The sequence below is a fragment of the Glandiceps talaboti genome, chromosome 12, assembly GCF_964340395.1.
Source record: "Glandiceps talaboti chromosome 12, keGlaTala1.1, whole genome shotgun sequence".
In the NCBI taxonomy this organism is placed as follows: domain Eukaryota; kingdom Metazoa; phylum Hemichordata; class Enteropneusta; family Spengelidae; genus Glandiceps; species Glandiceps talaboti.
In genome coordinates this window covers 1,024,857-1,042,988 of record NC_135560.1, presented here as the reverse complement: position 1 = coordinate 1,042,988, position 18,132 = coordinate 1,024,857, and the positions used below count along the sequence as shown (strand labels likewise).

The following is an 18,132-nucleotide window of genomic DNA, read 5'->3' as shown; positions in this document are numbered from 1 at the left end:
ATGTAGTTTTAACCAAGTGAGGTCATACACAACACTTACATGTAGTTTTAACCCAGTGAGGTCAAACACAACACTTACATGTAGTTTTAACCAAGTGAGGTCATACACAACACTTGCATGTAGTTTTAACCCGGTGAGGTCAAACACAACACTTACATGTAGTTTTAACCCAGTGAGGTCAATCACAACACTTACATGTAGTTTTAACCAAGTGAGGTCAATCACAACACTTACATGTAGTGTTAACCCAGTGAGGTCAAACACAACACTACGTGTAGTTTTAACCCAGTGAGGTCAAACACAACACTTACATGTAGTTTTAACCCAGTGAGGTCAAACGCAACACTTACATGTAGTTTTAACCCAGTGAGGTCAAACACAACACTTACATGTACTTTTGACCCAGTGAGGTCAAACACAACACTTACATGTAGTTTTAACCCAGTGAGGTCATACACAACACTACGTATAGTTTTAACCCAGTGAGGTCAAACACAACACTACACTTACATGTAGTTTTAACCCAGTGAGGTCAAACACAACACTTACATGTAGTTTTAACCCAGTGAGGTCAAACACAACACTGCACTTACACGTAGTTTTAACCCAGTGAGGTCAAACACAACACTTACATGTAGTTTTAAACCAGTGAGGTCAAACACAACACTTACATGTAGTTTTAACCAAGTGAGGTCATACACAACACTTGCATGTAGTTTTAACCCAGTGAGGACAAACACAACACTTGCATGTAGTTTTAACCCAGTGAGGTCATACACAACACTTACATGTAGTTTTAACCCAGTGAGGTCATACACAACACTTACATGTAGTTTTAACCCAGTGAGGTCAAACACAACACTTGCATATAGTTTTAACCCAGTGAGGTCATACACAACACTTACATGTAGTTTTAACCCAGTGAGGTCAAACACAACACTTACATGTAGTTTTAACCCAGTGAGGTTAAACACAACACTTACATGTAGTTTTAACCCAGTGAGGTCAAACACAACACTTACATGTAATTTTAACCCAGTGAGGTCATACACAACACTTACATGTAGTTTTAACCCAGTGAGGTCAAACACAACACTTGCATGTAGTTTTAACCCAGTGAGGTCAAACACAACACTTACATGTAGTTTTAATCCAGTGAGGTCATACACAACACTTACATGTAGTTTTAACCAAGTGAGGTCATACACAACACTTATATGTAGGTTTAACCCAGTGAGGTCAAACACAACACTTACATGTAGTTTTAACCCAGTGAGGTCAAACACAACACTTACATGTAGTTTTAACCCAGTGAGGTCAAACACAACACTTATATATAGTTTTAACCCAGTGAGGTCAAACACAACACTTACATGTAGTTTTAACCCGGTGAGGTCAACACAACACATACATGTAGTTTTAACCCAGTGAGGTCAAACACAACACTTACATGTAGTTTTAACCCAGTGAGGTCATACACAACACTTGCATGTAGTTTTAACCCAGTGAGGTCAAACACAACACTTACATGTAGTTTTAACCCAGTGAGGTCAAACACAACACTTACATGTAGTTTTAACCAAGTGAGGTCAAACACAACACTTACATGTATTTTTAACCCAGTGAGGTCAAACACAACACTTACATGTAGTTTTAACCAAGTGAGGTCAAACACAACACTTACATGTAGTTTTAACCAAGTGAGGTCAAACACAACACTTGCATGTAGTTTTAACCCAGTGAGGTCAAACACAACACTTGCATGTAGTTTTAACCCAGTGAGGTCAACACAACACATACATGTAGTTTTAACCCAGTGAGGTCAAACACAACACTTACATGTAGTTTTAACCCGGTGAGGTCAATCACAACACTTACATGTAGTTTTAACCCAATGAGGTCAAACACAACACTTACATGTAGTTTTAACCAAGTGAGGTCAAACACAACACTTGCATGTAGTTTTAACCCAGTGAGGTCAAACACAATACTTACATGTAGTTTTAAACCAGTGAGGTCAAACACAACACTACACTTACATGTAGTTTTAACCCAGTGAGGTCAAACACAACACAACACTTACATGTAGTTTTAACCCAGTGAGGTCAAACACAACACTTGCATGTAGTTTTAACCAAGTGAGGTCAAACACAACACAACACTTACATGTAGTTTTAACCCAGTGAGGACAAACACAACACTTACATGTAGTTTTAACCCAGTGAGGTCAAACACAACACTTGCATGTAGTTTTAACCAAGTGAGGTCAAACACAACACAACACTTACATGTAGTTTTAACCCAGTGAGGTCAAACACAACACTTACATGTAATTTTAACCAAGTGAGGTCAAACACAACACTTACATGTAGTTTTAACCCAGTGAGGTCAAACACTACACTTACATGTAATTTTAACCTAGTGAGGTTAAACACAACACTTACATGTAGTTTTAACCCAGTGAGGTCATACACAACACTTGCATGTAGTTTTAACCCAGTGAGGTCAAACACAACACTTACATGTAATTTTAACCCAGTGAGGTCAAACACAACACTTAAACTAGACATAGAGACATGTGCTCAAATGAATAAAACAAAAGTAGTACTGTTGCCTTCATGAAAAATTTAATATCACAATTTATATTTACAAACAGGCTAATCCAGGAGTTGTCACTTGCTTAGAAAATCAGATGCATGGTTTAGAATCTGGTAACTTTATTATATTTAAAGAAGTAGAAGGAATGGAGAAAGTGAACAGTGAAATGTACAAGGTAAAGGGTATGTATTAAAATTAACACCATTGTCTACTTCCAATTACGAACTATAAGCCTACAAATCTACACTGTACAAATACACCCTATAGATACATGATGTAAATGTACACCCTATAGATACATGATGTAAATGTACACCCTATAGATACATGATATAAATGTACACCCTATTAGGTACATGATATAAATGTACACCCTATAGGTACATGATATAAATGTACACCCTATAGGTACATGATATAAATGTACACCCTATAGATACATGATATAAATGTACACCCTATAGATACATGATGTAAATGTACACCCTATAGATACATGATATAAATGTACACCCTATAGATACATGATGTAAATGTACATGCTATAGATACATGATATAAATGTACACCCTATAGATACATGATATAAATGTACACCCTATAGATACATGATGTAAATGTACACCCTATAGGTACATGATATAAATGTACACCTTATAGATACATGATATAAATGTACACCCTATAGATACATGATGTAAATGTACATGCTATAGATACATGATGTAAATGTACACCCTATAGATACATGATATAAATGTACACCCTATAGATACATGATATAAATGTACACCCTATAGATACATGATATAAATGTACACCTTATAGATACATGATGTAAATGTACACCCTATAGATACATGATGTAAATGTACATGCTATAGGTACATGATGTAAATGTACACCCTATAGATACATGATGTAAATGTACACCCTATAGATACATGATATAAATGTACATGCTATAGGTACATGATGTAAATGTACACCCTATAGATACATGATGTAAATGTACACCCTATAGATACATGATATAAATGTACACCCTATAGATACATGATGTAAATGTACACCCTATAGATACATGATGTAAATGTACACCCTATAGATACATGATGTAAATGTACATGCTATAGATACATGATATAAATGTACACCCTATAGATACATGATATAAATGTACACCCTATAGGTACATGATGTAATTGTACACCCTATAGGTACATGATGTAAATGTACACCCTATAGATACATGATGTAAATGTACATGCTATAGATACATGATATAAATGTACACCCTATAGATACATGATGTAATTGTACACCCTATAGGTACATGATGTAATTGTACACCCTATAGAAACATGATGTAAATGTACACCCTATAGATACATGATGTAAATGTACATGCTATAGATACATGATATAAATGTACACCTCTAGGTACATGATATAAATGTACACCCTATAGATACATGATGTAAATGTACACCCTATAGATACATGATATAAATGTACACCCTATAGATACATGATGTAAATGTACACCCTATAGATACATGATATAAATGTACACCCTATAGGTACATGATATAAATGTACACCCTATAGGTACATGATATAAATGTACACCCTATAGGTACATGATATAAATGTACATGCTATAGATACATGATATAAATGTACACCTCTAGGTACATGATATAAATGTACACCCTATAGATACATGATGTAAATGTACACCCTATAGATACATGATATAAATGTACACCCTATAGATACATGATGTAAATGTACATGCTATAGATACATGATGTAAATGTACACCCTATAGATACATGATATAAATGTACACCCTATAGATACATGATGTAAATGTACACCCTATAGATACATGATGTAAATGTACACCCTATAGATACATGATATAAATGTACACCCTATAGATACATGATGTAAATGTACACCCTATAGGTACATGATATAAATGTACACCCTATAGATACATGATGTAAATGTACACCCTATAAATACATGATATAAATGTACACCCTATAGGTACATGATATAAATGTACACCCTATAGATACATGATGTAAATGTACATGCTATAGATACATGATGTAAATGTACACCCTATAGATACATGATGTAAATGTACACCCTATAGATACATGATGTAAATGTACACCCTATAGGTACATGATATAAATGTACACCCTATAGATACATGATGTAAATGTACACCCTATAAATACATGATGTAAATGTACACCCTATAGGTACATGATGTAAATGTACACCCTATAAATACATGATATAAATGTACACCCTATAGGTACATGATATAAATATACACCCTATAGGTACATGATGTAAATGTACACCCTATAGATACATGATGTAAATGTACACCCTATAGATACATGATATAAATGTACACCCTATAGATACATGATGTAAATGTACACCCTATAGATACATGATATAAATGTACATGCTATAGATACATGATGTAAATGTACACCCTATGAATACATGATATAAATGTACACCCTATAGATACATGATGTAAATGTACACCCTATGAATACATGATATAAATGTACACCCTATAGATACATGATATAAATATACACCCTATAGGTACATGATATAAATGTACACCCTATAGATACATGATGTAAATGTACACCCTATAGATACATGATATAAATGTACATGCTATAGATACATGATGTAAATGTACACCCTATGAATACATGATATAAATGTACACCCTATAGATACATGATATAAATATACACCCTATAGGTACATGATGTAAATGTACACCCTATAGATACATGATGTAAATGTACACCCTATAGATACATGATATAAATGTACACCCTATAGATACATGATGTAAATGTACACCCTATAAATACATGATGTAAATGTACACCCTATAGGTACATGATGTAAATGTACACCCTATAAATACATGATATAAATGTACACCCTATAGGTACATGATATAAATATACACCCTATAGGTACATGATGTAAATGTACACCCTATAGATACATGATGTAAATGTACACCCTATAGATACATGATATAAATGTACACCCTATAGATACATGATGTAAATGTACACCCTATAGATACATGATATAAATGTACATGCTATAGATACATGATGTAAATGTACACCCTATGAATACATGATATAAATGTACACCCTATAGATACATGATGTAAATGTACACCCTATGAATACATGATATAAATGTACACCCTATAGATACATGATATAAATATACACCCTATAGGTACATGATATAAATGTACACCCTATAGATACATGATGTAAATGTACACCCTATAGATACATGATATAAATGTACATGCTATAGATACATGATGTAAATGTACACCCTATGAATACATGATATAAATGTACACCCTATAGATACATGATATAAATATACACCCTATAGGTACATGATGTAAATGTACACCCTATAGATACATGATGTAAATGTACACCCTATAGATACATGATATAAATGTACATGCTATAGGTACATGATGTAAATGTACACCCTATAGATACATGATGTAAATGTACACCCTATAGATACATGATGTAAATGTACACCCTATAGATACATGATATAAATGTACACCCTATAGATACATGATGTAAATGTACACCCTATAGATACATGATATAAATGTACACCCTATAGATACATGATGTAAATGTACATGCTATAGATACATGATATAAATGTACACCCTATAGATACATGATGTAAATGTACACCCTATAGGTACATGATGTAAATGTACACCCTATAGATACATGATATAAATGTACACCCTATAGATACATGATATAAATGTACACCCTATAGGTACATGATATAAATGTACACCCTATAGATACATGATATAAATGTACACCCTATAGATACATGATGTAAATGTACACCCTATAGATACATGATATAAATGTACACCCTATAGATACATGATATAAATGTACACCCTATAGGTACATGATATATAAATGTACACCCTATAGAAACATGATGTAAATGTACACCCTATAGATACATGATATAAATGTACACCCTATAGATACATGATGTAAATGTACACCCTATAGAAACATGATATAAATGTACACCCTATAGGTACATGATATAAATGTACACCCTATAGGTACATGATATAAATGTACACCCTATAGATACATGATGTAAATGTACACCCTATAGATACATGATATAAATATACACCCTATAGATACATGATATAAATGTACACGCTATAGGTACATGATATAAATGTACACCCTATAGATACATGATATAAATATACACCCTATAGATACATGATATAAATGTACACCTCTAGGTACATGATATAAATGTACACCCTATAGATACATGATGTAAATGTACACCCTGTAGATACATGATATAAATGTACACCCTATAGGTACATGATATAAATGTACACCCTATAGATACATGATATAAATATACACCCTATAGGTACATGATATAAATGTACACCCTATAGAAACATGATATAAATGTACACCCTATAGATACATGATATAAATATACACCCTATAGGTACATGATATAAATGTACACCCTATAGAAACATGATATAAATGTACACCCTATAGGTACATGATATAAATGTACACCCTATAGATACATGATATAAATATACACCCTATAGGTACATGATATAAATGTACACCCTATAGAAACATGATATAAATGTACACCCTATAGGTACATGATATAAATGTACACCCTATAGAAACATGATGTAAATGTACACCCTATAGGTACATGATATAAATGTACACCTTATAGATACATGATGTAAATGTACACCCTATAGGTACATGATGTAAATGTACACCCTATAGATACATGATATAAATATACACCCTATAGATACATGATATAAATGTACACCCTATAGGTACATGATATAAATGTACACCTTATAGATACATGATGTAAATGTACACCCTATAGGTACATGATGTAAATGTACACCCTATAGGTACATGATATAAATGTACACCCTATAGATACATGATGTAAATGTACACCCTATAGGTACATGATGTAATTGTACACCCTATAGATACATGATGTAAATGTACACCCTATAGATACATGATGTAAATGTACACCCTATAGGTACATGATATAAATGTACACCCTATAGATACATGATATAAATGTACACCCTATAGATACATGATGTAAATGTACACCCTATAGATACATGATGTAAATGTACACCCTATAGATACATGATGTAAATGTACACCTCTAGGTACATGATATAAATGTACACCCTATAGATACATGATGTAAATGTACACCCTATAGATACATGATATAAATGTACACCCTATAGGTACATGATATAAATGTACACCTTATAGATACATGATATAAATGTACACCTTATAGATACATGATATAGATGTACACCCTATAGCCTAATAGGTACATTACGTATGGGTTTATAGACTAGACTTTCTATTACAGTAATACCCCTTTTTGATTTTACAGAATGGTATGAAAACAGCAGATTTTATTTTTATTTCTAAAATAGTCATTTGATCTTACAACTAATGCATACTATTATGGTGGAAAAGTGTTGGTTACATGCTAATCTTAACTTGTATGCTGTTGTTACAGTATTATCACCCTATGCTTTTAGCATTTGTGACACTACAGGAGAAGACTTTAAACCCTATGTAACAGGTGGAAGATGCATTGAAGTGAAGCAGCCATATGTGATGACATTTGTGAGTACATGTATCTATACTAAATAAATTATTGTGTTGGTTGGTATTATCAATAAACCCTGTAGTGTTGGTGGGTATCATCAATAAACCCAGTAGTGTTGGTGGGTATCATCAATAAACCCTGTAGTGTTGGTGGGTATCATAAATAAACCCTATAGTGTTGGTGGATATCATCAGTAAACCCATTAGTATTGGTGGGTATCATTAATAAACCCTGTAGTATTGGTGGGTATCATTAATAAACCCAGTAGTGTTGGTGGGTATCATTAATAAACCCTGTAGTATTGGTGGGTATCATCAATAAACCCTGTAGTATTGGTGGATATCATCAGTAAACCCAGTAGTATTGGTGGGTATCATTAATAAACCCTGTGGTATTGGTGGGTATCATTAATAAACCCTGTAGTATTGGTGGGTATCATAATAAACCCAGTAGTGTTTGTGGGTATCATTAATAAACCCAGTAGTGTTGGTTGGTATCATCAATAAACCCTGTAGTGTTGGTGGGTATCATTAATAAACCCAGGAGTGTTGGTGGGTATCATCAATAAACCCAGTAGTTTTGGTGGGTATCATAAATAAACCCTGTAGTGTTGGTGGGTATCATTAATAAACCCAGTAGTGTTGGTGGGTATCATCAATAAACCCTATAGTGTTGGTGGATATCATCAGTAAACCCAGTAGTATTTGTGGGTATCATTAATAAACCCCGTAGTGTTGGTGGGTATCATAAATAAACCCAGTAGTGTTGGTGGGTATCATCAGTAAACCCAGTAGTATTGGTGGGTATCATTAATAAACCCAGTAGTGTTGGTGGGTATCATTGATAAACCCAGTAGTGTTGGTGGGTATCATCAGTAAACCCAGTAGTGTTGGTGGATATCATCAGTAAACCCAGTAGTATTGGTGGGTATCATTGATAAACCCAGTAGTGTTGGTGGGTATCATTAATAAACCCAGTAGTGTTGGTGGGTATCATTAATAAAGCCAGTAGTATTGGTGGGTATCATTAATAAACCCAATAGTATTGGTGGGTATCATTAATAAACCCTGTAGTGTTGGTGGGTATCATCAGTAAACCCAGTAGTGTTGGTGGATATCATCAGTAAACCCAGTAGTATTGGTGGGTATCATTGATAAACCCAGTAGTGTTGGTGGGTATCATTAATAAACCCAGTAGTGTTGGTGGGTATCATAAATAAACCTAGTAGTGTTGGTGGGTATCATTAATAAACCCAGTAGTTTTAGTGGGTATCATGAATAAACCCAGTAGTGTTGGTGGGTATCATTAATAAACCCAGTAGTGTTGGTTGGTATCATCAGTAAACCCAGTAGTATTGGTGGGTATCATTAATAAACCCAGTAGTATTGGTGGATATCATTAGTAAACCCTATAGTGTTGGTGGGTATCATCAATAAACCCAGTAGTATTGGTGGGTATCATTAAAAAACCCAGTAGTATTGGTGGATATCATTAGTAAACCCTATAGTGTTGGTGGGTATCATCAATAAACCCTGTAGTGTTGGTGGGTATCATAAATAAACCCTGTAGTATTGGTGCGTATCATCAATAAACCCTGTAGTGTTGGTGGGTATCATTAATAAACCCAGTAGTGTTGGTTGGTATCATCAATAAACCCTGTAGTGTTGGTGGGTATCATTAATAAACCCAGGAGTGTTGGTGGGTATCATCAATAAACCTAGTAGTTTTGGTGGGTATCATAAATAAACCCTGTAGTGTTGGTGGGTATCATTAATAAACCCAGTAGTGTTGGTGGGTATCATCAATAAACCCTATAGTGTTGGTGGATATCATCAGTAAACCCAGTAGTATTTGTGGGTATCATTAATAAACCCCGTAGTGTTGGTGGGTATCATAAATAAACCCAGTAGTGTTGGTGGGTATCATCAGTAAACCCAGTAGTATTGGTGGGTATCATTAATAAACCCAGTAGTGTTGGTGGGTATCATCAGTAAACCCAGTAGTATTGGTGGGTATCAGGTATCATTAATAAACCCCGTAGTGTTGGTGGGTATCTTAAATAAACCCAGTAGTGTTGGTGGGTATCATCAGTAAACCCAGTAGTATTGGTGGGTATCATTAATAAACCCAGTAGTGTTGGTGGGTATCATTAATAAACCCAGTGGTGTTGTTGGGTATCATAAATAAACCTAGTAGTGTTGGTGGGTATCATAAATAAACCCTGTAGTGTTGGTGGGTATCATAAATAAACCCAGTAGTGTTGGTGGGTATCATAAATAAACCCTGTAGTGTTGTTGGATATCATTAATAAACCCAGTAGTGTTGGTGGGTATCATAAATAAACCCAGTAGTTTTGGTGGGTATCATAAATAAACCTTGTAGTGTTGGAGGGTATCATTAATAAACCCAGTAATGTTGGTGGGTATCATCAATAAACCCTATAGTGTTGGTAGATATCATCAGTAAACCCAGTAGTGTTGGAGGGTATCATTAATAAACCCAGTAATGTTGGTGGGTATCATCAATAAACCCTATAGTGTTGGTGGATATCATCAGTAAACCCAGTAGTGTCGGTGGGTATCATAAATAAACCCTGTAGTGTTTGTGGGTATCATAAATAAACCTAGTAGTGTTGGTGGGTATCATAAATAAACCCTGTAGTGTTGGTGGGTATCATCAGTAAACCCATTAGTATTGGTGGGTATCATTAATAAACCCTGTAGTGTTGGTGGGTATCATTAATAAACCCAGTAGTGTTGGTGGGTATCATCAATAAACCCTATAGTGTTGGTGGGTATCATTAATAAACCCAGTAGTGTTGGTGGGTATCATCAATAAACCCTATAGTGTTGGTGGGTATCATTAATAAACCCAGTAGTGTTGGTGGGTATCATCAATAAACCCTATAGTGTTGGTGGGTATCATCAATAAACCCTGTAGTATTGGTGGATATCATCAGTAAACCCAGTAGTATTGGTGGGTATCATTAATAAACCCTGTAGTATTAGTGGGTATCATTAATAAACCCAGTAGTGTTTGTGGGTATCATTAATAAACCCAGTAGTGTTGGTGGGTATCATCAATAAACCCTGTAGTGTTGGTGGATATCATCAGTAAACCCAGTAGTATTTGTGGGTATCATTAATAAACCCCGTAGTGTTGGTGGGTATCATAAATAAACCCAGTAGTGTTGGTGGGTATCATAAATAAACCCAGTAGTATTGGTGGGTATCATTAATAAACCCTGTAGTGTTGGTGGGTATCATTGATAAACCCAGTAGTGTTGGTGGGTATCATCAGTAAACCCAGTAGTGTTGGTGGATATCATCAGTAAACCCAGTAGTATTGGTGGGTATCATTGATAAACCCAGTAGTGTTGGTGGGTATCATTAATAAACCCAGTAGTGTTGGTGTGTATCATTAATAAAGCCAGTAGTATTGTTGGGTATCATTAATAAACCCAATAGTATTGGTGGGTATCATTAATAAACCCTGTAATGTTGGTGGGTATCATCAGTAAACCCAGTAGTGTTGGTGGATATCATCAGTAAACCCAGTAGTATTGGTGGGTATCATTGATAAACCCAGTAGTGTTGGTGGGTATCATTAATAAACCCAGTAGTGTTGGTGGGTATCATAAATAAACCCAGTAGTGTTGGTGGGTATCATTAATAAACCCAGTAGTTTTGGTGGGTATCATGAATAAACCCAGTAGTGTTGGTGGGTATCATTAATAAACCCAGTAGTGTTGGTTGGTATCATCAGTAAACCCAGTAGTATTGGTGGGTATCATTAATAAACCCAGTAGTATTGGTGGATATCATTAGTAAACCTTATAGTGTTGGTGGGTATCATAAATAAACCCAGTAGTATTGGTGGGTATCATTAAAAAACCCAGTAGTATTGGTGGATATCATTAGTAAACCCTATAGTGTTGGTGGGTATCATCAATAAACCCTGTAGTGTTGGTGGGTATCATAAATAAACCCTGTAGTATTGGTGCGTATCATTAATAAACCCTGTAGTGTTGGTGGGTATCATCAGTAAACCCAGTAGTGTTGGTGGATATCATCAGTAAACCCAGTAGTATTGGTGGGTATCATTGATAAACCCAGTAGTGTTGGTGGGTATCATTAATAAACCCAGTAGTGTTGGTGGGTATCATAAATAAACCTAGTAGTGTTGGTGGGTATCATTAATAAACCCAGTAGTTTTAGTGGGTATCATGAATAAACCCAGTAGTGTTGGTGGGTATCATTAATAAACCCAGTAGTGTTGGTTGGTATCATCAGTAAACCCAGTAGTATTGGTGGGTATCATTAATAAACCCAGTAGTATTGGTGGATATCATTAGTAAACCCTATAGTGTTGGTGGGTATCATCAATAAACCCAGTAGTATTGGTGGGTATCATTAAAAAACCCAGTAGTATTGGTGGATATCATTAGTAAACCCTATAGTGTTGGTGGGTATCATCAATAAACCCTGTAGTGTTGGTGGGTATCATAAATAAACCCTGTAGTATTGGTGCGTATCATCAATAAACCCTGTAGTGTTGGTGGGTATCATTAATAAACCCAGTAGTGTTGGTTGGTATCATCAATAAACCCTGTAGTGTTGGTGGGTATCATTAATAAACCCAGGAGTGTTGGTGGGTATCATCAATAAACCCAGTAGTTTTGGTGGGTATCATAAATAAACCCTGTAGTGTTGGTGGGTATCATTAATAAACCCAGTAGTGTTGGTGGGTATCATCAATAAACCCTATAGTGTTGGTGGATATCATCAGTAAACCCAGTAGTATTTGTGGGTATCATTTATAAACCCTGTAGTGTTGGTGGGTATCATAAATAAACCCAGTAGTGTTGGTGGGTATCATCAGTAAACCCAGTAGTATTGGTGGGTATCATTAATAAACCCAGTAGTGTTGGTGGGTATCATCAGTAAACCCAGTAGTATTGGTGGGTATCAGGTATCATTAATAAACCCCGTAGTGTTGGTGGGTATCTTAAATAAACCCAGTAGTGTTGGTGGGTATCATCAGTAAACCCAGTAGTATTGGTGGGTATCATTAATAAACCCAGTAGTGTTGGTGGGTATCATTAATAAACCCAGTGGTGTTGTTGGGTATCATAAATAAACCTAGTAGTGTTGGTGGGTATTATAAATAAACCCTGTAGTGTTGGTGGGTATCATAAATAAACCCAGTAGTGTTGGTGGGTATCATAAATAAACCCTGTAGTGTTGTTGGATATCATTAATAAACCCAGTAGTGTTGGTGGGTATCATAAATAAACCCAGTAGTTTTGGTGGGTATCATAAATAAACCTTGTAGTGTTGGAGGGTATCATTAATAAACCCAGTAATGTTGGTGGGTATCATCAATAAACCCTATAGTGTTGGTGGATATCATCAGTAAACCCAGTAGTGTTGGAGGGTATCATTAATAAACCCAGTAATGTTGGTGGGTATCATCAATAAACCCTATAGTGTTGGTGGATATCATCAGTAAACCCAGTAGTGTCGGTGGGTATCATAAATAAACCCTGTAGTGTTTGTGGGTATCATAAATAAACCTAGTAGTGTTGGTGGGTATCATAAATAAACCCTGTAGTGTTGGTGGGTATCATCAGTAAACCCATTAGTATTGGTGGGTATCATTAATAAACCCTGTAGTGTTGGTGGGTATCATTAATAAACCCAGTAGTGTTGGTGGGTATCATCAATAAACCCTATAGTGTTGGTGGGTATCATTAATAAACCCAGTAGTGTTGGTGGGTATCATCAATAAACCCTATAGTGTTGGTGGGTATCATTAATAAACCCAGTAGTGTTGGTGGGTATCATCAATAAACCCTATAGTGTTGGTGGGTATCATCAATAAACCCTGTAGTATTGGTGGATATCATCAGTAAACCCAGTAGTATTGGTGGGTATCATTAATAAACCCAGTAGTGTTTGTGGGTATCATTAATAAACCCAGTAGTGTTGGTGGGTATCATCAATAAACCCTGTAGTGTTGGTGGATATCATCAGTAAACCCAGTAGTATTTGTGGGTATCATTAATAAACCCCGTAGTGTTGGTGGGTATCATAAATAAACCCAGTAGTGTTGGTGGGTATCATAAATAAACCCAGTAGTATTGGTGGGTATCATTAATAAACCCTGTAGTGTTGGTGGGTATCATTGATAAACCCAGTAGTGTTGGTGGGTATCATCAGTAAACCCAGTAGTGTTGGTGGATATCATCAGTAAACCCAGTAGTATTGGTGGGTATCATTGATAAACCCAGTAGTGTTGGTGGGTATCATTAATAAACCCAGTAGTGTTGGTGTGTATCATTAATAAAGCCAGTAGTATTGTTGGGTATCATTAATAAACCCAATAGTATTGGTGGGTATCATTAATAAACCCTGTAGTGTTGGTGGGTATCATCAGTAAACCCAGTAGTGTTGGTGGATATCATCAGTAAACCCAGTAGTATTGGTGGGTATCATTGATAAACCCAGTAGTGTTGGTGGGTATCATTAATAAACCCAGTAGTGTTGGTGGGTATCATAAATAAACCCAGTAGTGTTGGTGGGTATCATTAATAAACCCAGTAGTTTTGGTGGGTATCATGAATAAACCCAGTAGTGTTGGTGGGTATCATTAATAAACCCAGTAGTGTTGGTTGGTATCATCAGTAAACCCAGTAGTATTGGTGGGTATCATTAATAAACCCAGTAGTATTGGTGGATATCATTAGTAAACCTTATAGTGTTGGTGGGTATCATCAATAAACCCAGTAGTATTGGTGGGTATCATTAAAAAACCCAGTAGTATTGGTGGATATCATTAGTAAACCCTATAGTGTTGGTGGGTATCATCAATAAACCCTGTAGTGTTGGTGGGTATCATAAATAAACCCTGTAGTATTGGTGCGTATCATCAATAAAACCTGTAGTGTTGGTGGGTATCATAATTAAACCCAGTAGTGTCGGTGGGTGTCTTAAATAAACCCTGTAGTGTTGGTGGGTATCATAAATAAACCTAGTAGTGTTGGTGGGTATCATAAATAAACCCAGTAGTGTTGGTGGGTATCATTAATAAACCCAGTAGTGTTGGTGGGTATCATAAATAAACCCTGTAGTGTTGGTGGATATCATTAATAAACCCAGTAGTGTTGGTGGGTATCATAAATAAACCCAGTAGTTTTAGTGGGTATCATCAATAAACCCTATAGTGTTGGTGGATATCATCAGTAAACCTAGTAGTATTGGTGGGTATCAGGTATCATTAATAAACCCCGTAGTGTTGATGGGTATCTTAAATAAACCCAGTAGTGTTGGTGGGTATCATAAATAAACCTAGTAGTGTTGGTGGATATCATTAATAAACCCAGTAGTGTTGGTGGGTATCATAAATAAACCCAGTAGTTTTGGTGGGTATCATAAATAAACCTTTTAGTGTTGGAGGGTATCATTAATAAACCCAGTAGTGTTGGTGGGTATCATCAATAAACCCTATAGTGTTGGTGGATATCATCAGTAAACCCAGTAGTATTGGTGGGTATCATTAATAAACCCCGTAGTGTTGGTGGGTATCTTAAATAAACCCTGTAGTGTTGGTGGGTATCATCAGTAAACCCAGTAGTATTGGTGGGTATCATTAATAAACCTAGTAGTGTTGGTGGGTATCATTAATAAACCCAGTGGTGTTGGTGGGTATCATTAATAAACCCAGTAGTTTTGGTGGGTATCATCAATAAACCCTGTAGTGTTGGTGGGTATCATCAATAAACCCAGTAGTATTGGTGGGTATCATTAATAAACCCAGTAGTATTGGTGGATATCATCAGTAAACCCTGTAGTGTTGGTGGGTATCATCAATAAACCCAGTAGTATTTGTGGGTATCATAAATAAACCCAGTATTGTTGGTGGGTATCATTAATAAACCCAGTGGTGTTGGTGGGTATCATAAATAAACCTAGTAGTGTTGGTGGATATCATTAATAAACCCAGTAGTGTTGGTGGGTATCATAAATAAACCCAGTAGTTTTGGTGGGTATCATAAATAAACCTTTTAGTGTTGGAGGGTATCATTAATAAACCCAGTAGTGTTGGTGGGTATCATCAATAAACCCTATAGTGTTGGTGGATATCATCAGTAAACCCAGTAGTATTGGTGGGTATCATTAATAAACCCCGTAGTGTTGGTGGGTATCTTAAATAAACCTAGTAGTGTTGGTGGGTATCATAAATAAACCCTGTAGTGTTGGTGGGTATCATCAGTAAACCCATTAGTATTGGTGGGTATCATTAATAAACCCTGTAGTGTTGGTGGGTATCATTAATAAACCCAGTAGTGTTGGTGGGTATCATCAATAAACCCTATAGTGTTGGTGGGTATCATTAATAAACCCAGTAGTGTTGGTGGGTATCATCAATAAACCCTATAGTGTTGGTGGGTATCATTAATAAACCCAGTAGTGTTGGTGGGTATCATCAATAAACCCTATAGTGTTGGTGGGTATCATCAATAAACCCTGTAGTATTGGTGGATATCATCAGTAAACCCAGTAGTATTGGTGGGTATCATTAATAAACCCAGTAGTGTTTGTGGGTATCATTAATAAACCCAGTAGTGTTGGTGGGTATCATCAATAAACCCTGTAGTGTTGGTGGATATCATCAGTAAACCCAGTAGTATTTGTGGGTATCATTAATAAACCCCGTAGTGTTGGTGGGTATCATAAATAAACCCAGTAGTGTTGGTGGGTATCATAAATAAACCCAGTAGTATTGGTGGGTATCATTAATAAACCCTGTAGTGTTGGTGGGTATCATTGATAAACCCAGTAGTGTTGGTGGGTATCATCAGTAAACCCAGTAGTGTTGGTGGATATCATCAGTAAACCCAGTAGTATTGGTGGGTATCATTGATAAACCCAGTAGTGTTGGTGGGTATCATTAATAAACCCAGTAGTGTTGGTGTGTATCATTAATAAAGCCAGTAGTATTGTTGGGTATCATTAATAAACCCAATAGTATTGGTGGGTATCATTAATAAACCCTGTAGTGTTGGTGGGTATCATCAGTAAACCCAGTAGTGTTGGTGGATATCATCAGTAAACCCAGTAGTATTGGTGGGTATCATTGATAAACCCAGTAGTGTTGGTGGGTATCATTAATAAACCCAGTAGTGTTGGTGGGTATCATAAATAAACCCAGTAGTGTTGGTGGGTATCATTAATAAACCCAGTAGTTTTGGTGGGTATCATGAATAAACCCAGTAGTGTTGGTGGGTATCATTAATAAACCCAGTAGTGTTGGTTGGTATCATCAGTAAACCCAGTAGTATTGGTGGGTATCATTAATAAACCCAGTAGTATTGGTGGATATCATTAGTAAACCTTATAGTGTTGGTGGGTATCATCAATAAACCCAGTAGTATTGGTGGGTATCATTAAAAAACCCAGTAGTATTGGTGGATATCATTAGTAAACCCTATAGTGTTGGTGGGTATCATCAATAAACCCTGTAGTGTTGGTGGGTATCATAAATAAACCCTGTAGTATTGGTGCGTATCATCAATAAAACCTGTAGTGTTGGTGGGTATCATAAATAAACCCAGTAGTGTCGGTGGGTGTCTTAAATAAACCCTGTAGTGTTGGTGGGTATCATAAATAAACCTAGTAGTGTTGGTGGGTATCATAAATAAACCCA

The 18,132-nt window shown here is 35.8% G+C and overlaps 1 protein-coding gene across 3 annotated transcripts in view; it reads left to right on the top strand.

Moving 5' to 3' along the window:
* The window catches only part of LOC144443172 (ubiquitin-like modifier-activating enzyme 6), a 179,940-nt gene that overhangs the window by 38,187 nt on the left and 123,621 nt on the right, over positions 1-18,132 (top strand). For all 3 annotated transcript variants that reach the window (XR_013481672.1, XM_078132550.1, XM_078132549.1), the window contains 2 exons: positions 2,657-2,780; positions 8,332-8,441. Coding sequence is in view for 2 of the 3 variants with exons in the window: in XM_078132550.1 (XP_077988676.1) it covers positions 2,657-2,780; positions 8,332-8,441 (234 nt within the window). In the remaining variant the exon portion in view is untranslated. The remainder of the gene's footprint in view (positions 1-2,656; positions 2,781-8,331; positions 8,442-18,132) is intronic.